This window comes from Dipodomys merriami, unplaced genomic scaffold (genome assembly GCF_024711535.1).
Source record: "Dipodomys merriami isolate MVZ:Mamm:240054 unplaced genomic scaffold, mDipMer1.0.p SCAF_7, whole genome shotgun sequence".
Lineage (NCBI taxonomy): Eukaryota > Metazoa > Chordata > Mammalia > Rodentia > Heteromyidae > Dipodomys > Dipodomys merriami.
The window spans coordinates 62,532,266-62,557,942 of NW_027206290.1; the positions used below are offsets into that span (position 1 = coordinate 62,532,266).

At 39.5% G+C, this 25,677-nt stretch overlaps 2 protein-coding genes across 6 annotated transcripts in view; one reads left to right on the forward strand and one right to left on the reverse strand.

Annotated features, from left to right (window-relative positions):
* Positions 1-3,122, forward strand: part of Pak5 (p21 (RAC1) activated kinase 5) — a 206,341-nt gene extending 203,219 nt beyond the window's left edge. For all 5 annotated transcript variants that reach the window (XM_070006754.1, XM_070006758.1, XM_070006756.1 and 2 more), the window contains one exon: positions 882-3,122. In XM_070006754.1, coding sequence (XP_069862855.1) covers positions 882-1,037 — 156 coding nt within the window. In that variant the 3' untranslated portion in view covers positions 1,038-3,122. The remainder of the gene's footprint in view (positions 1-881) is intronic.
* Positions 3,123-7,516: 4,394 nt separating this feature from the next.
* Positions 7,517-23,371, reverse strand: Lamp5 (lysosomal associated membrane protein family member 5). The gene is made up of 6 exons (XM_070007708.1): positions 22,826-23,371; positions 21,871-22,043; positions 21,346-21,477; positions 21,114-21,219; positions 18,889-19,077; positions 7,517-8,404 (listed from the first exon to the last, which is right to left on the reverse strand). Exons 1-6 carry the CDS (start codon positions 22,887-22,889, stop codon positions 8,226-8,228), a joined length of 843 nt encoding a protein of 280 aa, XP_069863809.1. The 5' UTR covers positions 22,890-23,371; the 3' UTR covers positions 7,517-8,225.
* Between the last annotated feature and the right edge of the window lie 2,306 nt (positions 23,372-25,677).

Sequence of the window (25,677 nt, forward strand, 5' to 3'; positions counted from 1 at the left end):
TCCACGCTATCCATGTACAGGGGCAGCTTCAATCTTAATAGTCAAAACAGGAACTATTAAAAGTTGTTTCCCAAATGAGCAAAGAATGTATGATATAATTAGACAGTGAACACTAAATGACAACGAAATGTGAACCTTTGTCAGATTTATCAGGAATGAATCTCACAGACAGAATGTTGAATGATAAAAGCCAGAGTTCACAGCATATGACTTGGTTTCAGTAAAGCACAAACGTAAAGTATGTGCTTAGAATTGAGGAGAGTAGTGAATTTTTCACTTATTTTCAGGAAAGGATTCTGAGACAGCTTTTATGGTATAGTAGCAATATTCTAGATCCTGATATAAATATATGTTAAAAAATCTGTGAGGCATTCACTCAATATGTATGCATGTAAACGTAGACAAGGTATATTTCCAAAAAATAAACTATACAAAATTTAAGGTAAAAATGAAACCTCTGTCAGATGTCCTTACAGAAGCTTATTTCTCTTCAAGAAAGAGGAATCCAGAGAACCTAGTTGTATCACAATACACATATACACACATATAATGTATATGTATATGTGAGAGATACGTATATGTCATGTGACCAAGACCCTATATGTATGATCACTTCATAATAGTTGTTCTTATAACTACTCTTGCCATTGTGATTGTATCCAGTAAATGCATTTTCGTTTCCCCCAATTATTTCAAACTTGGGCTACAGTGAAGAAAACACTATGTGTTAATAATGACAATATTTGCTATTACTTCTGTAACATCTTTCTCCTTTAGATGATTTTCCAGAAGTTGTTGATAGGATTAACTGAGAAGCCTGGCAGGGGACTAGGTAAGCTTCCTATTTTAGTTCTCAACACAGCATTTGTGTGTTTTCTCAGGTGTCTTCAGTGCTCCGAGGATTCCTAGACCTGATGTTGGTGAGGGAGCCCTCTCAGAGAGCCACAGCCCAAGAACTCCTTGGACACCCATTCTTAAAATTGGCAGGTCCACCATCTTGCATCGTTCCCCTGATGAGACAATACAGGCATCACTGAGCTGAGGATTCTTATAAATGGCAAAGCTAGGTGAGAACATAAGAATAATTCAGGAGAACACAAGGAAAACCACAGAACATATACATGGCCTGTCCATTCAAGACCAGCTGACTGGTGGAACAGTGCCATGACCAGCAGGGTTCCACAGACCAGGGCATCTTCGTCTGTCTTAAATAGGCATCTCTCCACTGACAGCTGGCATGGTCATTGGGAGCATGGCTTTAAGAAGTCATTATTATATTTTGCAGCCCTTCATCCAGCAAATCAGAAGGACTCAGTACAAACTCCGTTATGATATATCCTAGCCACATGCAGGGTACCGCATAGGATTTTCTATATTGAAAGAATACTTTTCTGGCAAAAAAAAAAAAGAAAGAAAGGAAAACAAAAAAGCACTTTTTTCTTAATGGTAGCAGTGTAATGTATTTTGCAATGAATTTGTAATTTTTCTGTACGATAGTTTTGATAATTTATAGTACTTTGATGTCACGTAGCCATTGTATCAGTTGAAGTAATACTTGTTTACTAGCAGGAGTTTGAACAAAGCCTTTCCTACTTTTTTATCCCTTTCAGAGAACCAACGATTCTTTAGGAACTTTGAATACTGAATGACTCTCAATCACCGTCAGCTTTAGTAGAATATCTTTCTTATCTTAACAAGTGTCTTATGTGATGGAAGAAGAATTAAGGGTGATGGTGGTGGTGTGCACATTTCATTTTATCCAACCAAAACTAATGAAATAAAATTTGAGCCACAGTTGCCACCAAATTATTCCTTGGGATAAAGCTAAATATGGTGGGAAAATTACTTTTTTTTCAAGACTTCTAGTAGCAAAACTTTCTTTTTTCTTTTTCTTTTTCTTTAAGCCAGGATGTTCCCTTGGCACCTACCCTTAAATGGGTACTATATCCCCTGTGGCCAAATTTCCCTCCCAGGGAACAATTTCTGTACAAAGATCATTGGATACTGTTTTCCCAAATTGAATGTTTCACTGAAACCATGGGAATTCCAGGACAGTGAACAAGGCAAGATGTTTGGTTTCGTTCATCACTGTTTCTAAAACTTTGTATGCTAGCACACCAAACTCTTGTCTGTATTTACCTTTGTACCACGGTATTAATCACTTATTGTTCATGTATTGTGCTGGAAGTTTGAGCTGATGCAGAGGGTATTTTACCAGGTATGATCTGGCTTCAGTGGTGACCATGTTATAATGTGTTTCTGACATAGGAGAGTCGTGCTGCTGTCTAGATCTTCTGAATGTTGATAAACAATGAATGACTACTACATTTTTGTGTTGCTTGTTGGATGAATTTGCATGTTACCTGTAGGCCAATATAGATTTGCCTTTAAACTCTGGAAGAGCTACATAGTCATCATTAGTTTCTATTAATTATGCATCAGAGAAAAAAAAGCCATGTGTTATCAAACTGGAAAACCAGAGGCTTTTCTTAACGAATGACTTCACATTACTGTAACAAATATGAGTTTAAATTTGTAAAAATTCTCTGGTTTCTCTAAGAATAATTAAGAATTTTTGTAATTAGTAGGTTGGTAATTATTTATCATAGATTAAAGGAACAAAAGGCATAAAATGACCTTCTACTGATTAGGTTTTCAGGGTTTTTTTTTTTCAAACTGGAGATGCCGTATCATGAATAGGAGCTATAATTTTTTTCATAAATACAGCAATTCAATGTTTTATGTAAAATATTAAAGTTTTAATATAAGTAAGAATACAAGCAATTGAAATCCAGAAAATGGAAGTCCTAAAAGTTCACAAAACAGCTGGTCTTAATTTAACTGGTACTATGTAAGCATAGAAAGAAAAGTAAAAGAAACTCTTCTTTGAAAACCTGAACAGATATTTAAAAAAAATTATTGCAGAAAATAGTGGATTTTGAACTCAAACATTTTTGACAGTGTCATGGAAACTTTTTTCTGTGATTTTTCTTATCATTGGACATTTTTTAAAGTATTCATTGAGTTTACCAAAAGTTACTGTAGCTAAAAATATGTGAGCACTCATGGCAGAAACTACACTTGCAAATAAAAATAAATGTTTGCCTTTTCTCATCATGTCATTGGGATCATCATGTCATGATTTTCTAAATGTGTCTGTCTTATTTATTTCTAATTCTTTTTAAGTAGTTGTACAAAGCAGTTGCTATTCAGTATATCCATTTATAAGTATAATGTGTCATATTGCGTGACCAAGGATGGTTTCTTCTGATCTTTGGAAAATGCAAATGAGTAGTTTTAAAGTTAGCCAGACTCTAGTAGCCCATACCTGTAATTCTACTGAGATCTAAAGACTGCAGTTCAAAGCCAGCCCAGACAGACAAGTCTGTGAGCCTGTTCGCTCCAATTAACCATCAAAAACTCAGAAATGGACTTGTGGCTCAAGTGATAAAGCTATAGCCTTGAGCAAGAAAAGCTAAGGAACAGTAACCAAACCTTAAATTCAAGCCTCTGTACTAGCACTAAATAAATAAGTGGATAAATAAATAAATAAGTTATATGTAATATTATGATGACCCAATCTGAATATGAACAATCCCATACCCAGAAGTTACACATAATATATGATCATTGTGTAGACACCACTATAACGAAAAAGTAAAACATTAATTCTAGAAAACCAAGTTCAAGAAAAAGAAAATTGACTTGAAATTCCAAGGATGCTGAAAGAATTTGTGAGCTTTTACCAATGAAAGGGAAATAGATAGATAGATAGATATAGATATAGATATAGATATAGATGGATGTGTATTAGACAAAGTAATGTTGGCTCTATTAGTCTGAAGAGTATGCAGGGTCCATTCTCTTCCTTATGTGACAGGGAAAGCATTAATATTGATTTCATGATATCCAAGAGGATACTTGGATAAAAGAGGATACTTGGATAAAATTTAGGGAAGTGAAAATTCTCTGGAAATACACTGAGACAGCAAGATGAGACGAGACAGTTGCTGTGTTCCAAGGAAGAGGAAAACAGGGGCAACCTCTCCCAGGCAGACTCTCAGCTTTTGGAGGTATAATGGAGGCACTGGCTAAGTTCTGTTTGATGGAGTCCAGGAAAGTATAACTATGTCAAATCACTTTAATAAGCAATACGATGCCAAACCCACAGAGTACATTAGAGGCATTCACAATGGAAGGAGCTATGGCTGCATTTCAACAGTGAGATGCAGTCAAGGTGGAGATGAAACTTCACATCACTGACACCAAGTTAACCCTAAAGAAAAGAGATTGTATTATTTATGTGGCTTCAAGTGGAGTGAGCTCCATTTTCAAGGAAGAAAATGAATACAGAGAAACCCAATGTGGAATTGTGCAGAGGTTGATTTATGTTTGTAACCAGAAGTTTTCATATGTCTGCACCAAAATTACCCGGGGAGCATCACAGAACTGCCAACTGTAGGTTATTACTATAGAGAGTCTCAGATAGTCACTCTGGGATGACACCCTGGAACCAACAATTTTCAATAGTTTCCTAGAGTAATTCAATGCCAGAATGACTTTTTTCTTCTTGGACAGTAGTACTTGGGTTTGAACTCAAATCCTCACATTTTCTAGGCAGGCCCTCTCACCACGGAGCCATACTTCCCTGCCTTTTGCTGGTTATGTTTGAGAGCAGATCTTCCTTCCTACCTTGGCATGATCCACCCCTGCTAAATTTTCCATGTAGCTAGGATAACAGGTGTACTCCATCTCATCTTAGCTCTTTATTAAGAAGGAATCCCTCCAACTTTTCTGTTGGAACTCACCTCAAATCTCAATCCTCCTGACCTCAGCCTCGCAAGAGCTAGGACTGCAGACTTGAGCCTGACTTTAGGCCATCTGGGTCAGGTCACTTGGTGTTTGTAAAGGTGGAAGAAAGCTTTTTGGGTTAAAAATTGGCTTTTGCAGGGAAGAGTTTGATCTTAATGTTAATTTAGGCAACCCCCAGCCCCAACAAAATACTCTGATATGCAAAGCAATCTGCTATGTCAGTGAGGACCAGCACAGATGATAGTTTTTAATATTGCTCCTCCAGTTTTTCCATTCACATTTCATTATGTCTCCCACACCCATGCAGCTTTACCAAGTCTTAGATAATGGAAAAAAAATTCAAAAAGGAAGTGGGTATAGTATAGAGGACTTTCTCAGGCCTCAGGTAATAAGTGGCTGTCATTACTTCATTGAAGCAGTTTTCCCTTCTGCTAAGAATCATGCTCAGAATTTAAATCAAAGTCATTGTCCCCTAAAAGAAACTTGCATGTGGTTCATTTATCCTGGTGTTTCCAGGCAAGCAGACCCCACTACCCTTTTGTGCTCAGAGGTATTTTTAAAGTCCCAGTTTTTAAAAAAAAAAAAAGAAAAGAAAAAAATATCTAAGGGGGTTAGTTGAGCATCTGTGTTTATATGTTTGTTTTCTTTTCCATTTCCTAACATGAAAACAATGCGAGAGCATTCACAAAACATAAGACAATGGCCACAAGCATAATAGAAGCCCAGAGCTTGGCAGAGGATACAGTTGGTGTCTACAGACTGTTAGTAATACTGGGAGAATATTGGACACAGACATGCTCAGACAGTAATGCCCTTACTCTGCATCTCAAGCTTCCCATTTATCTTTTGCAGTTCATTTTCAGGCAGAGTTGAGAGAAATAAGTCTGTATTCAAGACATATTAAACTGAGTTTAAGACAGCTCGATAAAAAAAATGACATGGTAATTAATGATGACGATGGCGATAGCAGTAAATCTCCAGAATCACTTTTTATTCAAACTGTATATGATAGAGAGAAAAGTCCCACTCAGTTCTAAGAATTAGGAAATTTGGACTCTGGAAAGACTTAATTAGACAGCTTAGACTCAGAGATGCAGCCATATGTCAGTATTTTGAGAAGAGGCATGGGAACCTGTCCTTTTCAGAACAACATGTTTCTGTGTATTCAGATTTTTTGTCAGTGCTCTTTCTATGGACTCTATGTTGTCAATATATGTAAACTACAAACTAAGTCTGCACTGAGAAGGAGCTCAGAATGGTAGCAGGTGTTCATATTCTATGTCTATTGAACACAGGAATGAGTAACAATCCCAAAACTAAAAATGAACAAATGTTTTGTTGGGAGAAAAAAATAACAAAAGGAATTTTCATAAGTATGAAAAGTGAAAAGAAAATCACTTTTCCCAAGAGGCTTTCTCATCCTCAGAAACATCTAAGGCTTTTTTTAAAGGCATCAGAGAAAGGAATTGGGTCTTATGAAGGTCTAGCCACCTCTGTGTGCTCACTTCTCCACAAGTCCTTGTACCAGTCTAAATAAAAAAATATAAAGTTGTTCTTCAATGCATAAAATACTAAAAATAGAAAGGGCTTTTTAAGTCTGGAACATAGGGTGAATGAGTCATAGATGAATAAAATTGAATTGATGGTTTTGGGGTATCTACTAACATCCAAAGTATCTCCTTTTCCTCGTGCAAAATTTAAGAAGAGATTGCTCTTTTACTGGTACCACACAGAAACCAAAGAGAGACAAGCTAGAGAAGATCCTGGTTGAAGCAGCAAGCAAATGGGTTATAGAAGATTAGTGAGTTGGTATTTAGCAAAAGTAGCATGACATTTACCTGTCAGTATTTGAAAACATAGGGAGATGAACTCATTGGCAACATTGGTGAATATTTATGGGACATACAAGAAGGTTCCCACCCTTAAACTAAAGAAAAGGATTGGCTCCATCCCTACTCTGTTCTAAAGAAAAGATTGTCATTTCTTTAGTTTTTGGTACATGACATTTTACTGCAAATAAAACTCAACCTAGACTACTAGGTCAAGTTCACATCTGTAATCCCTCCTTAGCCCCCAAGCACCCCTCAAAATTAAGCTTGCCAAACTCAAGACCAAGAAACATCAGAAACAATATTAGAACAATTATGCAAGATGGTGTTTGTAAAGTATGAAAACTACTTATATTTGCCCAAATAACTCAATGATTATATATTTTTTTCACCTAGAAAAGTCAACTTCAAGTTGTGGTTTAGAATGTAAGTGTCGTCTGAGGCCTGTAGGTGCTTATGGTACCACTGGGACATGATAGAACCTTTAGGAGATGAGGTTTAATAGTAGAAAGTTAGATAACTGGGTGTATCTCTGATGGAGATATTGGAACATAGCCTTGTCTTCCCCACCTCACTTTGTTTCCCAGCCTCTGTGAGGTCAACAAACCAACCAGGTCATGTGCTTCTCTCACGATGTACTATGCTGTCATAGAAACAAAACAACAAAGCCGAGGATCATGAGCGAAATTAAATCTTTCTTTTGTTATAAGTTGCTTTTTCAGATATTGGTTGCAATCATGGTAAGCTGACTAACACGTTTCCTTTCCTCTTGCAGAAAGTGAAAAAAAATCCAACTCTCTCATTTTTGCCCCCTGCATGCCAAAGAAACTTTTTTTTGAGTTTTGCAATATTGTTCTAAGAAAGCAGCCAAAAGCCAGAGAGTAGTATGTTTTAATTCATTTTCAGAAAACAAAGTCACATGAATTGATTCTTTAGGTCCCCTTACCTTGGACCTGACAAATTATGAATCCCAAAGAACAGTGCATAGTTGCATTAGACAGGTTCTTGTGCTACAGTCATTGGTGCAGGTAGCAGTGAATCATTCCCAAAACAATCACTAGACATGCAGAATGCCAGCAAGAAGCATGGATCACTTTCAGGGGTCTTGCTGCAGGGAGCATGAGGTTGTGTTTTGTGTGCATTGAAATCTGTATAGGTAAGCTGACTGAGGCCAAGGGAGCAAAGCACCCACGATTCCTCTGAATCTAAAGAAGTCTCATTCCAGAGGAAGTATATTTCCAATCTCTAAACATCAGGGCCAGATGCCTCTCCATGTGGACTTGTAGAGAGTCAAATCCAAGCCATCATGAGCATCAAAGCTGGCTGGCTCTCCTCCCCACCCTCTTATTTCCCAACAGGAAGAGAGAAACTGAGAAATTACCATTCATCCCATGGGTTCAAAGCCACCCCTCCCCCCATCCCTGGGTTTAAGCATGGAAGCAGGCCAAGGGAGCCTCAGATGCCCAGGCCTGTGGGAGTGGAGCTATGTTGGTGTATCCTGTATACAAGGTGGAAAAGTGCCTTTGTTAGTTCTACCTGATCCAATTGGGGGACAGAGCACAGGAAGGCATGCTCTACAGGCATCTAGCCCATATGCTTGTACTGGGATCTGTCCCGAGGAATCTGCACTTGGTTGGCAGTCATTTTGTGGTGAACATGGTAAATGGCAAGCGTTACCACAATGACGAGGCCCAAGATAAGGCCCAAAATCAAGGGCAAGGTTTCTTCCAATTGCTCTCGCTCATCCACCGGGCATTTATGCTCTGAAATAGTAAAGAAGAAAATTGGTGAGCTGTAATCAAAACATTCGGAGTCACAATTATATGACAAGTAAGCTAGAAATAGAGATAAAAGAGTCTCTCAAGGAAGCTGAGAATGTGGCTTAGTGGTAGAGTGCTTGCCTAGCATGCATGAAGTCTTGAGTTCAATTCCTTAGTACCACATAAACAGAAAAAAGCCAGAAATGGCACTATGACGCAAGTGGTAGAGTGCTTGCCTTGAGCAAAAGAGGCTCAGGGACAATGCCCAGACCCTGGGTTCAAGCCCCAGGACTGGCAACAAAGGAAAAAAGAAAAAAGAAGAAGAAAAGAAAAGAAACTGGAAATGGACATGTGGCTCAAAGTGGTAAAGTGCTGGGCTTCTGCAATGGAGACCAGGATCAGCATCAGGCCCAGAGTTCAAGCCCAATGACAAACTATATATATATATATATATATATATATTTATATATATATATATATATATATATATATACACACACACACATATATATATGTATATATATGTATATATATATATATATATATTCACAGGACTTTTATTGAAAATATAAACTAGAAAGAGCCAGAATGTCCATCAGAGTGGAAGGAACTGAAATATATCCAGTCAGTAAAGAACTTATATCCAGAGAGAATCAAGAGAAATTTTTGTTGTATTGGCAGTTGTCATATCTTGGTTTAGGCAATGCTTCGTTTTGTGTTTTTATTTTGCTTTTGGGGCCAGGGTCTTGCTTTGTTGTCCAAAGTGAACTTGAATTGTAATCCTCTGGACTTTAGTCTCCCTCTGAATGCTGGGATTATAGGCATGTGCCACCATGCCTACGTATGTGATGTTTATCTGATTCTAAGCATGAGTAAAAATGATTAAACTGTCCGTTTTTAAACTTTTTATACTTCTAACATTGCAATGAAAAATACACATATATGTTAAAGTTATTCTACATTTTAATATCTGTGAATTAAACTCTAATATTTAAAGTAATAGTGGTTGATAAAAATTCACAAATTAGTATCTCATGTAACTACCATCTAGATCAAGAAAGAAAATGTTTCAGCATTTCAACACTAAAACTCAAGATAGTTTAATGACCTTATATCTCTAGGTTACTTTCTAATGGTCAGATGGTTTGTATGGCTGACCAGATTACATTTTCTCAGGCTCATTTGCTCCTTGTGGGTAGCTAGATATTTTTTCACCAAATTTATGAGTCATATCTACAAAATAACCTGCTTTTGTTTTCTTGGGTTTTTTTTTTTTGTGTGTTACTATGATTTGAACTCAGGGCTTCAAGCCTGTAGACTAATGCAGTATCATTGAGCCATACCTCCAGCCATGTTTTCCACTGGTTATTTTTAAGATTGAATCTTACTTTCTGTTCAGGCACTTGCTTGAGCAGCAATTGGCCTACTTGTAGGTTTACCATCATTGCTGGGATTATAGCTTTCTGCCACCTGTCCATCTTCCCATCCATGGAGAATGGAGGGAGAGCTTGGTAGAGTTTTCTGCCTAGTTGGCCTCTTACCATGACCCTCCCTATCTCAGCCTCTCATGTATCTTGGAATGCCAGCTGCATGATATTGTACCAAGCTATGGGTTGCAGGGAGCATGTCTCAGGAACTTTTTTGCCTGGGTTGGTCTCAAACCATGATCTTCCTATTCTCAGACTCACAAGAGCTAGCATTACAGTGATAAGCCACCAGCACCACACTTCTTTTAAGTCTGAAAGTCTTTAGGGCTTCAGCACAAAAAGTGTTTTCCCAGATGGATAATAATTTGGATGGAAGGAATAATACCTCATACCCCAGCCCTTAAGAAAGATAGAAATGAAACTAGATGATGAATACTAGGTGGTATGTGTGTGTGTGTGTGTGTGTGTGTGTGTGTGTGTGTGTGTGTGTGTGTGTGTGTGTTTGAGAGGGGGGCAGGGAGCTATTATCATCATTTATTTCTCAAAAAATAGTCATTTGTTGCTTTAGGAACAAACTTGAACTAACATCATAAAAAAGGAAAATACAGGAAAATGCCAAACTATGGATATGTGAAAATAATACAAAGAAGAAGGTATCAAGGATCATAAGAAAACCAAATCCTCCTTTGTTTTTCAGCCCTATCTATTAAGCAGGCAAACATAAGGGGCTTTGTGAGTTCTTTCTCCCTTTCTCCATCCCAACCTTTACAACATTCTGAATATTATAAGTACTATGGTATCACTCATTTGGCAACAACCTGACTTCAACTGAGGCTGCCTGCAGTTCTCATCTGTCCTATTTATCACGAAGATACATGTGTCCTGGAAGGAAACACCTATATTGTTACGTTGATTATGGAGAGCTGCCCTGACTCTTTGGGATCATACATAATAGGATGTCTGGAGTGTTTACTTAAAACTTAAAATATTCTTGACTGTGCAAAACTGTCCCTGAGAACTTTAGACAAGTTCAGTACTGTAGAAGCAGAACATGCATTCCTGAAGCCTGACAGACCAGTGCTTCCAAACTCTGCCTCTATATTCCAGGACATATCTAGAATGTCTTCCAATGGCCCAGGTGTTCAACACTTGGCTCTTATCCAGTGGAACAACTGGGAAGTGGTAGACACTTGAGGGGGTAAATAAAGCATGTTTGGAGGAAGTAAGACCATTGGAAGTGTGCCCAAGAAAAGCCTGTTGGAACTCCAACCTTTTGTCTTTGTCTGTCACTTCCCAGATACCATGAGATGGAGAAGCGCCCACCATGCATTCTTCTACCATGATGTACTGTGCTGCCATAGGCCCAAAGAAACAGGGTCCAAACTTCTAAAACTTTGAGTCAAAATAAACCTGGCCTGGCCTTCTTTTAGGTTGATTGTGTTACTTTGTTACAGTGTTATGTTAAAAAGCTAAAACATAATAATTTAGTCTCTGTCCTACTTTCTTTCATGTAAAACAATGCTGATGATGACCCACCAAAACAGAGGTGGTAGTATGTTGGTGCAGTTGTAATGAAATTGTGTGTATGTACTCAGAGTAATGCTTCTATTGGCCACAAAATGACATAAGGTGACCAAGACAACTAACGTTCACATATTTGACTTTTTAAAAATAATTTGAGATATAGTACTTTATATACTTCTTTTTTGGTATATCTGTATTTTAGCTGTGAGGACTAAGTAATAAGATATAAATAACTCCTTCTCAAGATATGGATAAACTAACACAAGGCGAATATTTATCATTTCTCTTGGATACCACGTCATAGGTACTGTTAATAGTACTGTCAGGGATGAGCATCATTTATAAACCAGAGATTTGCAAAAGCAAGGATGGAAATTTCTCTCACTGAGATTTACAGTCCTCCTAAATTATATCCACAAACCCCATGAATTTCCAAGTTAAAATCCTCTACAAGAAAATACCACCTACAGATTATGAAACAAGAAAGGCACCAGCTCACTCCCAGAGAGAAGAACATCTCTTGGCTTAGGCCAAGCTACATCTGGCTTAGGATACTTCAGGGCATCTGAATCCTTACCCACCTCTAGCTTATGGGGAAGTGACCTTTGCTCTGGATGGGCTCCTCTCTAGAATGCATGATACAGAGGCCTGGGTGAGTGGTCTATGGCTGGAAAAGGTGACTACCAGCCAAGTCACTGAGAAAACCAATAAAGGTGAGTTAGACAGCTAAGTACTCACTTGTGACCAGTTCCCTTTGCCTCAATTATAAACTTTGTATATACACCAAAATCATGATGCATATTTTTGTACCTTTTATTGTAAAAATGCTGTACAGAGAGGTTATAGTTACATGAGCAAGGTAATAAGTACATTTAGCTCTGGTGGATAGATGTGGCTTTTACTCTGTTTTGTTTGATGACCGTGGCATTTTAAAGTTGTATTGACTCTCTGAGACAAACTACATGAGCTCTTCATTATACTCCAAATGAACATCATCAGGGTGGGCACAGAACCAAGGTAACTGCTGTTTTGGAGCACCCTGATATTTAAATGATTCCTGGATTGATGGAAAGACTGATTTGCTAGATAAGTATCTCTCTGCTGTCAGATGTGGCAGGAAAGAGGGAAGCATTTCACTTCTTTCTACAGGACTGGTTATAGACTCCTATAACTTAAAAAAACCCTATATTTTATAAGCTATTAAAAATAAGTGGCAGAACACTATTCACAATAGCCAAGGTATGGAAACAACCCAGATATCCCACAATAGATGAATGGATCCAAAAACTGTGGTACCTATACACAGTAGAATTTTACACCCCATTTGAAAGAGAAAAATAATGTCATTTGCAGGGAGTGGGTGGAACTAGAACAAATCATATTAAGTCAGGTAAGGCAAACTCAAAGAGACAAATGGCACATATTCTCTCTGATATATGGAAATTAGATTTAAAATGCACTGGGATTTGACAAATTATACAGGATTCTAGGAGCTCACACACAGTAAGTGAGAGTGGATAATTTTAGGAGAGAAACACAAAGGCACAATGCCTAAGTGTCTCTTCATATTCATATAAAATAATATGCATACTGAAATGAACTCCGAGATATGGAAACCAGAGATTTCTTTTTCTACCCTTTTATTTTTATTTTTATTTTTTTAGCTTTTGATGTTTCTGTCTTTGTTAACTAGGTATGGTGTATTCATATGTATATCTTTGTGAGGGTGGGAGGAGGAAACAGAAATCAAGGGAAAAGGGTGAAAAAGTATAGCAGTGGAGCTCACTGGACACTGATGAAAGTGAACTATACAACTTGTGGGTGGAGATGGGAGTGTGGCACTGGGAAAGAATGAGGGAACAGAAAACACTATGAAAGGAAATGTACTCATTATCTGACTCATGTAGTTGTAATTCCTCTGTATATCACTTCTATAATAACAATAAGATAAATTAATTTTCAAAAGATCTAGTCATGGCTACAATAGCCACTGTAGTTTTGAAATAAAGCGATTTTGTGGGAAGATGTGTATGCCCATACATTGGTACTGGAGTTTAGACACAGGACCTGGGTATTGTCCATTAGTATTTTTACTAAGGTTAATACTCCACAACTCCACTTCTGGCTTATTTTTTGGTTCTTAATTAGAGATAAGAGTCTTATGGAATATTCTGACCAAGCTAGCTTTGTAGCTTTTACTCTAGATTTGTGTGTGTGTTTGTGTGTGTTTGTGTGCATGTGTTTGTGTGTGTGTGTTTGTGTGTGTGTGTGTGTGTGTTTGTGGCTTTTACTCCTCAAGTTTCATTCTGTCTCCAGAATAGTTAGGATTACAGGCATGAGCTGCATTTCTGTTGGTAACAAAGTGACAGGTACTGCTAACACGAGTACAGTTTGCTACCTACATTCATAGTTGAAGAGAATTCCAAATTGCATTTAGACTCATCGCATTTGGTATGCATTGTGGGAAATGGAGCTATACAATTTGTGGGTGGTGATGGGAAGGGGAAACTAGGGGAAAGTGAAGTAAGGGGTGACATTGTCCAAAAAGGAAATACATACATTACCTGACTTATAAAATGATAGCCCCTCTGTACAACATCTTAAAACAATAAAATCTTTTTTTTTTTTTGCCAGTCGTGGGACTTGAACTCTGGGCCTGGGCGCTGTCCCTCAGCTCTTTAGCTTAAAGCTAGCACTCTACCACTTGAGCCACAGCACCACTCCAGGCTTTTTCTGCTTATGTGGTTCTGAAGAATCAAACCCAGGGCCTCATGCATGCAAGGCAAGCACTCTACCACCGAGCCACTTTCCCAGCCCCCAAAATCGTATTTAAAAAAAAAAAATGCGGCTGAGAAAATAGCTTAGAGATAGAGTGCTTGCAAAGCGTGCATGGAGCCCTGGGTTTGATTCCTCAGTACCACATACACAGAAAAAGCTGGAAGTAGTGCTGTAGTAGTAGAGTGACAAACTTGAGCAAATGAAGCTCAGGGACAGTGCCCAGGCCCTGAGTTTGAAAAAAAATGAGTGGCAGATGCTGTTATTGAGATGTAAGCATTGGAAATTAGAAATGATAAAAGCAATTATTATTGGATGTCACCATATGCTAGGAATAAGACATACATCATATGTACTCTTCACCTCTCTCATATCCTTGGGCTTAAGTGTAACTGATACAGACAACGCCCATTCTTTCTTTGTGGCATTTATCATGTCTATACAGAGCCAGAGGATTTTAGTGATAAGACAGATAGAACTCCCAGAACATTAACATCCATAAAATAGCCAATAATGAATGACTGTGGTGAGTAGAGACCACAGTTTTAAGAGGAATGATTCTGAGAAATGCCCTACACCGTTTCTGGAAGACAGTACCTCAACATGGAGTTCTGCTGTCTGGCTACCAGGCCTATGCTGAGGCTCTATCTTGAAGTTATCAACACAGTTCTCAGCTGTGTTCATAACTGGATTGGATTTCTTTCCTCTGGAGGCCCTGTTGAGCAAAGATCCAGGGTAGCACCTTTCTTGGTTGAAAATTGCCAGGTAAATCACTGATCTACATAACACTTACCATGGCTTGACACACAGCCTTGTCTTGTGGATGGCATACAGAGAAAGATAAGCTGTATTCATTTCCACTACAACACAGTTTTCCATGGGTGGCATCTCCCAATCTCACTGCTAGGAACCATCTTAAGAAGCTCATAGGGCCTGAGGATGTAGTGGTATAGTAGTTGTCAAGGAAATGGATGGTAGGGGAAATATAAAGGAGGGTGTAACAATGCTCAATAGGAAATGGACTCATTACCTTGCTCATATAACTGTAAACCCTCTGAACAATATCTTTACAATAAAATATATATATATATATTAAAAAAATAACTAGGTTCACTTCACAGCTCATGAAGTCAGGGTCTCCTTGGGCCTACATTTTACACGTGTATGGGTACATTTAATATTCACACAAGCTTGTTTGGCTCTTTATCCCTCTGAGAATTATAAAAAAAGGTTAAGACTGTTGGTGGTAGATTTCAACGAAGAGGCACAGCGGCAGCTTTCATGATCTATCATGTTTTTTTTTTCCTGACATTATCTGTCAAAATTTCACTTAATTCAAACCATTACAATTTCTCAGGTTGGTTCTATCCTTCCTAGTGAGGAATTTCCCAACCCTTTACTGCTAGAAATCGCCCAAGCCTTCATAGGGACATAGTGTGAATTGATTGAAGAAGGGCAAGTTAAATTAACCTCAGCGGAGAAACATGGCGTGCCTTGAACTGCTGGGTGATCATTGCCATCCAGCCAGTGTCATAAATGAGCCAAAGGTGGTCTTGATATGCCGGCTGTTTATTTCTCTACTGCAAGCTGAGACCCATTAGCTCAAAAGCTAAATATTTTTCTTTAATAGTCTGAATATGAAATGTTTAGCCATTTAGAGCCTGCCTGCTTTTGTATATCCCTTTTTTAAAAATAAGTTTTTTATTGTGAAAATACTGTACAGAGGGGTTACAGTTACATGAGTAAGGTAATGAGTACATTTCCTATCAAGCATTGTTGTCTCCTCCGTTGTTTTTCCCCTACCATCCCTGCCCTCCCACCTCCACAACTACACTTCCCCCCCGCCCGCCCTGCCTAAATTGTAAAGTTTGTTTTTTAATATAGGGTCTTGTACATCACATTGTTACAATGGGTCAACCTGTATACCTATTTAAACATTTTGTTTTTTCCCTTCCCCTCCCCAAATTATACTGACATCAAATACAGTGAGATCAGGGGTTATACCGTGGGGGAGGAACATACAAAGCAACAACAAAAAAAAAATCACATGGTACCTTATAAATACATTAGAAACAATAGCAAGAAAGAAAAAAAAACCACTTGTGTCGCTATCTTGAGGTTCATTCTGCTTAACTTCATCTTATCTGGTCATATGTATATAGCTTTTGACCTTTTCTACTTATCCCAGACATATACTAGTTATTGCAAGTAAGGGAAACCATGGGACCTATGTTTCTTTGGGCCTGGTTTACTTCCTCCATGTAGTTACAAGGCTCTAAGCCACCACTGCCTTAAGAACCTCTCTGATCTAATGACTCATCCCCCCAACCCACTCACCTATCCTGACTTAGGCTATTCGGCAACACTACCTAAAGACATAAATCTTCCCCTTCCCCAGGAATCCCTTGCCGTCCTCTTCTTCTGTAATGTTGTCCTCAGGCCATAAACCTCCCTCAGTACACTCTTACACTGTAAAGGCTTCTCAGACAACTCCACCCATTAAAGTACAAGCTCCACCCATTAAAGCTGGTTAAATGGCACTGCCTCATCGTCCTTTAAATCCTCTCTATATTCTATGAGCTAGAAGAATCACTTGGAACTTCATCATGGAGCATATTAGACCCTTCCCCAAAGTTGACTGAACCAGAGTTCACATAATAGCATCCATACAATGGTGCACACTGCAGCTGCAATTAGAAATGTGCTGATTGAGACCTTCATAGGGGGAAATCAGTGGAGGAGACAAGCCCAATGTGCAAAAGGGCCTTTATGATAAAGACATCAATCCCTATTTAGGCTGTTCTCAGCTCCTGTATGTGGCTACCAATCCAGTTCACTGACCCTATTCTCATCAAGCCTATTATATAGGCAAGTGTGGACACTTCCCTGTACAACCTCCACGTACAGGGAATACGCTCTTCATGACAAACCCTTATGCGGCACTGAACCATAGCCATATTCAAACACACACACACACACACACATGCACACACACACCACATACACTCATACTTGCAGTCCATGTGTAGACGTAAGAGCAGACAGCACTCATACTCCACTACTCCACTCACACACAGGCATCTGCAGGACGTTGGAAGCTCCCTGAATTCATATTCTGGGAAATGGATTCCCAGTAACAAAACCTGCAAAGGTACCCTAAAAAATGAACCTTTGACATTCCAATAAATGGAATATAATGATCTCTTTAAAAACACAGTAGGAGGCAGGTATTAAAAGATTCAGTTAGGAGGAGCTCAGAACAAAAGATCACCTGCTACACCAAGATAGAAAATCCAGCAGTATTGAATAAAGCCTCCCCTCTCCCAGGAGGGTCAAGGCTTGAGCCTCAAGGCACCACACAAGAGTGAGTACACCAATTATTAGCCAGGAAAGCTTAGATGAGACAAGTATAATTTGCTTAAGCTTACTAAATTGCATTTGCAAAATTACAGATGTTTAACACATTATGTTTACCAAGCAATGTTCCCTACCTAGAACCATGAAATGTATAAACTTGAGCCACATACACCCCAGCCTGCTTTGTTAAACACAAGATATCATTAACTTCAAGCAATGAGTCTTATTGAAAGCAAAGCAGCTCTGGTTCTTATTCAGTACTTATGTTTTGTTCTTGGTGCACAATTTTAAATATCCATTTGGTTTCTTAGTCTATGTAAACAGCTATAAGCACCAACTTAGAAATAAGCCAGAGTGAGTTAGGGTTAGATTTTAATAAGGAATTACTAAAAGCAGAAATAATAACACCAGGAATGCCAAGAAGTAAAGAAGTGCCTAATACAAATAATCAGCACCTCCCCCCGCCCCCCGCAAGCCACAAACACCATTAAAATGGTAGGAGCCTTGGACACTGATACTACACAGTCCAGTATTTTTCCAATGAATTTCTAGTCATCGATAATATGCCATCATAGTCAGTATTTTTAGTCTAAGAAAGACACTGTTACATTTCATAAATTTCTTCCATAATCAAACAGATCTTTAAAACTGTTAAGGTCTTGATGCTGTGAGCTTACTTAGTTTCAGTCCCTAGAAAATACATTAGAACGGAATAACCTGTTCTTCCATAAGAACAGGTAAGTGTAGTATGATATTAATAAATACATTGCATTTTTCTTTGCCTGGGCATATAAGCATTTGGAAGTCTCTATTAATTGAATCCTCAGCTTCAAAATATTAATGTAGTCTGAATTAATCGGACATCTGCAGTGATAGATTCTAATAATGCAAAGATAAGTAAGAACCAGGCTACTTTTTCATGGACAGTGTAAAGGTAATTCTCAAATGCCTTCTGAACAATCACAAAGTAGTTGTAGGTGCAATCTATTTGTTATAGGTTGACTAGAAGCTTTGTTTTATGAAAGGTGGACACCTTAAGTAATGATAGTAGTTGTTATTTGTGAGGATTCCCCTATATTTCGATCATTTGAATGGCTGTGTTCACCTCTGATCCCCACCCAAAGGTAGACAGACATAAAGCAATTAGAATTTCTGTATGAAATTTTTATATATGTTCATATATGTATATATATATGAAAGCAAGAACTACTGAGAAAAGCTGATACATTTCAGCTTGCAGACTTTTCAGTCTTTGAAAAATTATCACAGAGACAGAGTGATTTCAACCCAGAACAAAACCAAATGGCGATATCCAGGGATCCCAACAAGCTGCTATCTCATCCATCCTTAAAGTCAGCCATTGTTTCCCCATTTCTTGCCACTCCACCCCCACTCCCCACTTACCTTCACTGAAGACAAAATCTGAGATGATATCAAAGGGTTGGATATGAACGGCAGATAGGATCATGGTAACTGTCTTCTGTGGATCGCTGGAAGCCAGAGAAATGGTCTGCTGAGCCTGGCACTCATAGGACTTCCCCGCTGGGGTGACCAAGGCAGAAAGGTGATGGGAGTTGGCTGTGTGTTTCCCAGCTGCAGGGAAAGCACAGAGCAGTGTTCAGGTCCTTGCTGGTGGAGCCATCATTGCTCCTAACGCATTGCCTAACCCAGTGGGTACTTTGCTGTCAGTTCCAACTTTCCACCCCTCATATCCTTTGTGTTTTCATCTCAGGGTTGTGACTACAGAAATGGCATCAATTGGTGATAAAGAACAAAAAAAGTCATTCGCTCTGAGCAAGGATATTAGTAGTAGTAGCAGCAGCAGCTGCAGCAACAGCAGTAGTAGTAGTATCTTTAAACGGTTGTATAAAGAGGTTTGATTAAGCAAATCAGTTTATTGTACTTGCAATGCATCTTGGTCAATTTCACCCTTCCCATTTTGTTCTCCTTTAGCTCTCAGAACCCCACCCATATTATGTAGTTATGTACCCAAATTATGTACCCATTTTCAGAATGTACATCCAATATAATGACTCTGTCCATTTGTCTCTCCTCTCTTTGATACACACCCCTGAAAAAAATACATTCCAGCAAGACTTCTGTTTAAATATTGATTTGGAAGTTCTTTTTCTGAAAAAAAAAGCAATAGGAACCTAGAAAAAATTATATTAAGTGAACTAAATCAGGCTCAGAGAGTCAAAGGGCACATGTTTTCTCTCATATGTGAAAGTTAGATCTAAGTTATGAGCAGTACATGAAAAACTGCAGAGGGTCATATGCAGACATACGAAAGTGAATTGGCTAAAGTATGATCTACACAGTGGAGGATTCCAACGATGTGACACTTTTAACTTACAGCTCAACCAAATGAAGCTAGAACTTGAGGTGTGGGGAGTGAGGTCGAGGGAAGGAGAGTTAGACAAATGGAGAGAGGAAGGATGGGTGAAAAGTGTCATTATATTCAAAGTACATATATGAAAATGATTCCAGGTAACCTGAGGGGAGAGATGGAGGAGAATGATGGAAGGGATGACATCGATCAAGACAAATGGTACTCATAAACCGACATAACTGAAACTACTTAAAGATGCAATAGTATAACTGCGTAATGATCATTGAAAAATAACAAAAAGAGGGTGATAACTTAAAACATAGTCCTTTTTAGTACATGAAACCTGACGATAGTGATTCTAAAGGCACGAGAGCACTGACTTAGTTTCCCGCATTTTATACTAGCTTGGCAAAGAACAAAACATCTTTCTAAGCAAATATGGCTCATTTCTGCTGCACCCTGCACCTTGCACATTGGCATGCCCTTTGATCCTCCTTTTCAGGACTAAGTTTTTTCTTTTCTTTCTTTCTTTAGTGGGCTAATTTAACCAGGGGAAATGCTTGAATATGAATTTTGACGTAGAGCAAAAGACAATCCTTTTTGACTGCAGCAATAAAAAGGAATAAAAGAAGAAGACCGATGCATTGTTTTTCTGTCTCCTGTTACAAAGAAAACCAAAACTCCCCCCACCCCCACCATTTTTGGTCCTTGGGAACTGGAAAGGTCATTTCAGGTGAGACAACTTAAAATTGTTGTAGGGATGTGGAGAAAAAGCTAACAAAGTAAGTCATGGAGTAAAGAATCCCTTCTGAGGTGGGTGCAGACTATGATTGGAAATAGGGTGCTCTGTGTATTGCCTGGTGTCTGATGTTGAAGGCCCTCCAAACCTGACCAAAAGAGAAATCACACTGTCCCCTTGTTTTCCTAGCACACAAAAGAAAAGGAAATGGTGCAGAAGAAAAAAAAACGTCTTTGTCCTTCTCCTTGATCCTTTCAAAGCCAAATCACGAGGCTACTTAGAAGCCAGGTACTCAGAGGACAGCTGTATCTAAGGGCTATTTCATTTAGAATCAAGCTCTGAACTACTGACTAGTCCTTGTGTATGGATCAGGCCTGAAAACTGCTGGGCCCTCAGATCTCTTCCACCCTGGTGAGCAAGCAGGGCAGGTTTGGAGGTGACCCGGGGGAGCAAAGCCCTAGGTTTCCAAGACCTTGAGCAATTTCTCTGCGCCTGCGCTCACTGCTGTGTCCACGCTTTTCCAGTCTCCCTCCCCAGCCCTTGCAGGATTCTACTCACCACTGACTGCATCTTTAAAGTGGGTCTTCTCCGAAGAGTCATAGACAAACTGTACCTTACTCATCCTCCATGTCACTTCAGGGCCTTTGGAGGTGTTGTGACTTTCCTAAGCAAAAAGGGGAGGCGTGGGTCAATCGCTCCAATGGCTTCTTTGTCAGGAAACCCATAGGTCTCTACTACCCACACCCACTTGGAGTCTAAGGCCCCTCTTCTTTCCCAGCCTGGCAATTACCTTTACAAAGAGCATCTTCAGTGTGTAAGCGCGATCCACCCAGAACACCTGCAGCTCCGATTCATTGTGGCCACAGTGGCCTTTCACCTCTGCTCCTCGGGTCAACGCGATGTCAGCCTGTTCTGTGATCAGCTGGGAACACAGATGCCCCGCGCCCCCTCAGCGTGCCGAGCCCCGAGGAAGGGGGGCTGTAAAAGGTTGTGCGTCCAAACTCTAGGTTGCAGGTTTGGGCGCTCCTTTTGCGCGCGTGCGTGCGCGCGCTCTCAGGTCGGAGAACATGCGCTTAGATTCTCTACGTGCAGACCCGGCCAGTAGGGAAGCAGAGAGACAGGGGTTTACTTTAAAAGCAGGCAGGGCGAGCAGAAGGTGTTACAAGCTTTAACCCCCATGCAGCATTCGGGAGCAGCCTGGGGAGGTGTGACAAGAAGGGAGGGCCCCCCCTCCCAGGTCTTCCTGGGGCATTGAGGGAAGATGCCCTAGAACCCCAAACTCTAAGACCAAGCTGGGGATGATGGGGGTCCTTACATCGACGTAATTGCTGGCCCACACATCATAAGGTACAATAAATCTGGCTGCAAATTCTGCCATGAGACACGTCGTCCCATTTTCTCGCACCACAAATATATCTTTTTCAGGGTTAGTGGAAAGTCCAGAAAGGTTTTCCACCTCTTGTTCTGCTATGATTTGAGCCACTGTATCTGCGGAACAAACAAAGCCATATGGTCAGTTTAGAGCTCAGCCAGCCCACGCGTCTAGGGAACTACAGCGCAGAGCAGGAGTCGATATGGGTCTGAGGCTTCCTTGCGACAAAGTTCCCGGCTAGCAACTGTGAGCTTGGCAAAGCTTTTCTTTGCAACCTGGAGCTAACAAATTCAATTCTATTGTTGTTGCTTTATAACAAATATAAAATGTATTTTTTGAATTCGTGTTCATTTGGAATACAGCCGGCTTACTATATATATATATATATATATATATATATATATATATATATATATATATATATATATATATATATATATCCTGGGGGTTTAAAGCCAAATGTTTCTTGCCAATGCTGAATGCCGGAAACCCACAAAACCAGTCTGTCCAGTACGCTTTCTTTCTCTCTCTCTCTCTCTCTCTCTCTCTCTCTCTCTCTCTCTCTCTCTCTCTCTCTCTCTCTCTCTCTCTCTCTCTCTCTCTCTCTCTCTCTCTCTCTCTCTCTCTCTCTCTCTCTCTCTCTCTCTCTCTCTCTCTCTCTCTCTCTCTCTCTCTCTCTCTCTCTCTCTCTGAGATATACCATACAGGTGTGTGGCTCTGATAGTAGTTCTCTGCCACTAGCAAGGAGTTCCCCATCCCCCCTCCATTATAAAGAAAAAGACCCTCCCACCCCAAAACCCCATCAAGTCCAGATTTTTAATCTGTGCCTTTACTATGCGGATCCCCCTCTCAGTAATGAGAGCATCGAGCCCTCGGGTATCTCCCAAACACTACTCACGGAACAGTATCAGAAGCACTGGGAGTCCCTCACTGCCGAGAAACGCTCTTCTTCGGAGATCCATGCTTGCAATTGCAGCTAATGAGGCCAGCTGTGCTACTGCAGAGGCCGCCCGGAAAGGGAATCCCTCAAAGTCGCCGCCACTGGAGTGGGCCGGAGTGAGCACAGGGAGGGGCGCTAGAGGGAGGGGGAAGGAGCAAGGAGCGCGCGGTGTGTCGGTGCCGCACCAGCCACTGCTGGAGGAACCTTGCTGCTGACTGCAGAGGCGAGAGCCGCGCGTTGAAGGAGCTGTCCACGTCTGCGAGTGCTGAATGGAATCCGGTTGTGTGGCAGGCAGGGTGGTTCTGACTAAGCTTGTGCAGCGGGCCAATGAAATTTGTGGATGGGAAGGGGGAACTCAAATTCTCCCTGGGTCTGTTTGCTGTCCTGCGGTTATATCTGCAAAGATGAGTCTGACTGAAGAAACTTAATGGCATCAGACTTATGGAATCTCCCTACCAGGTCCAGTTAGGACGTGGTTTAGACATCCTACCACTAGAGTCCTGGATTCTGGAAATGTGCCTGGCTCCTGAAAGAAAACGTAAGGGTACAAATTGTGCCTGCGTTGGAGGAGGAGAAGGGGGCAGGAATCTAGAAGGAAGATGCTATAGCAACAGTCTCCATCATTTAGAGACATCTTTCCTCTGCTCTCATTGAGCCAGGGATTAAAATTGAAGTGACTAATTTTTTAAATTTTTTACACTAAGTTGACCCCTCCTCCGGTGGAAGCCATTAGACAATGAAGTGCGTCCACTTGGACATGTTGTCCTGTAAGTTCTTCTCTCTGGGCTCTGAGCTCAACAGAATCACCTTCTCTCTCTCTCTCTCTCTCTCTCTCTCTCTCTCTCTCTCTCTCTCTCTCTCTCTCTCTCTCTCTCTCTCTCTCTCTCTCTCTCTCTCTCTCTCATTAGATTGTGATGTACACGAGCTTGAAGTTTATTAGGTCACCTGGGGTCTTTTAGGACAGGGAATTTAGAATTACACATTCAGTAATGTCACATAGTTATGTAAGAAAAACACACTGGTATTAATCTTAAGCTTCTAGTGGAACCACAAAATAAATATTACTGGGATAATTCCCATGTTTGCATTTTTGGTAGCTTGCTTATTTTTCATTCTTGCTGTATAAATCGGAATACATCTCTTCAGGGAATAATCGCTCTGTTCTCATTAATTGTGATGATGGTCCGGTGTTTCTTTCCTTCAAGATTATATTAATTTGTGAATAAATAACTGTTGCCTTGGTAATACAATGTCATAAATGATGTCCTGTTTAAGGAAAACTTGTCAAAAATATCTACTTGTATTGTTTAATATAATCATCCATACAACTTTAGAAAGTAGGCAAGGGATGATATAGGCTATTATGGTTATATGTACCTCCAAATTGAGGCTCAAAAAAGTCAAATGACCTTCCCAAATGTTACATGGTCAGTTGAAATTAAAATAGAAATATCACATGCTTTAACTTTGTGATGATTATCTTAATTTTCCTTATATAATATTTTGACTTCAAAACACATACCATTTTGACTCCCATAAAATATCTTTATTAAATAACCAAGTGACAAGCTGAAACCTAAATTGCATCAAAAATTCACATTCCTGAAATATATAGAATGCCTATTTAAGGATAGTTGTGTCAACAAGAACACAATTCTTCAAGCCCTCTATGTAATGGCTTTAGCTTTCAAACACATTTTGTTTCAATAATTATATACATATATGTATATATATACACACACATACACACAATGGAATTCTATGCCTCCATCAGAAAGAATGACATTGCCCCATTTGTTAGGAAATGGAAAGACTTGGAAAGAGTTATATTAAGTGAAGTAAGCCAAGCCCAAAGAAACATAGGTCCCATGGTTTCCCTTATTTGCAATAACTAGTATATGTCTGAGACAAGCAGAAAAGATCAGATAAGTTAATGTTAGGTGAAATGAATCCCAAGATAAGTATTCAAATGTTCTTTCTTTCATGCGATTGTTTCTAACATATTTATAAGATGATTTCTTTGTTGCTTTGTATGTCCCTCCCCCATGGTATAACCCCTGCTCTCACTGTATTTGATGTTGGTATAATTTGTGGAGGGAAAGGGCAAAAACAAATCGTTTAAATAGAGATACAGGTGGACCCACTGCAATAATTAGATGTACAAGTCCTTATGTCGAAAAACAAACTTTACTACTTTGGCCGGAGGTGGGGGGGGGGGGAAGGAGGGATGGGAAGGGATGAGAAGGGGAAACAAAGGAGGAGGCAACAATGCTTGATAAGAAATGTATCATGACCTTGCTCATGTAATTGTAACCCCTCTGTACAGTATTTTCACAATAAAAATTATATTACTAGAAATTCAGATTATGAAGTATTAACTTGATACTCTTATTTTTATATATGTATTTGTGTATTTCATTAAAATTTTTCTCAAAAATTTTATATAAATGATTACCTAAAAGAGTAGACAAATAGGTGGATGATAAATAAAGCCAGTTTTTATTAAGTAAGTGTAAGAGTTATAAGGCTTATATGTCTCACAGTTTGCATGTTAGTAATTATGGAACAATTATTTTCATACTGCAATTTAAAAATTATAAAGCAATGGCATGCAGATAATGAAGCATTTACTCTTTCTCTCTTCCTCTCTCTCTCTCTCTCTCTCTCTCTCTCTCTCTCTCTCTCTCTCTCTGCCCTCTCTCCTCTATCCAGCCCCTCTTCGCTTTTTGCCCCTCCATCTTTGCTGCTTGCTGCTTTAATGAATAAAAAAGACATGTTTCAGTCTAGAGTTCAGTATGTGTTACTTTTGT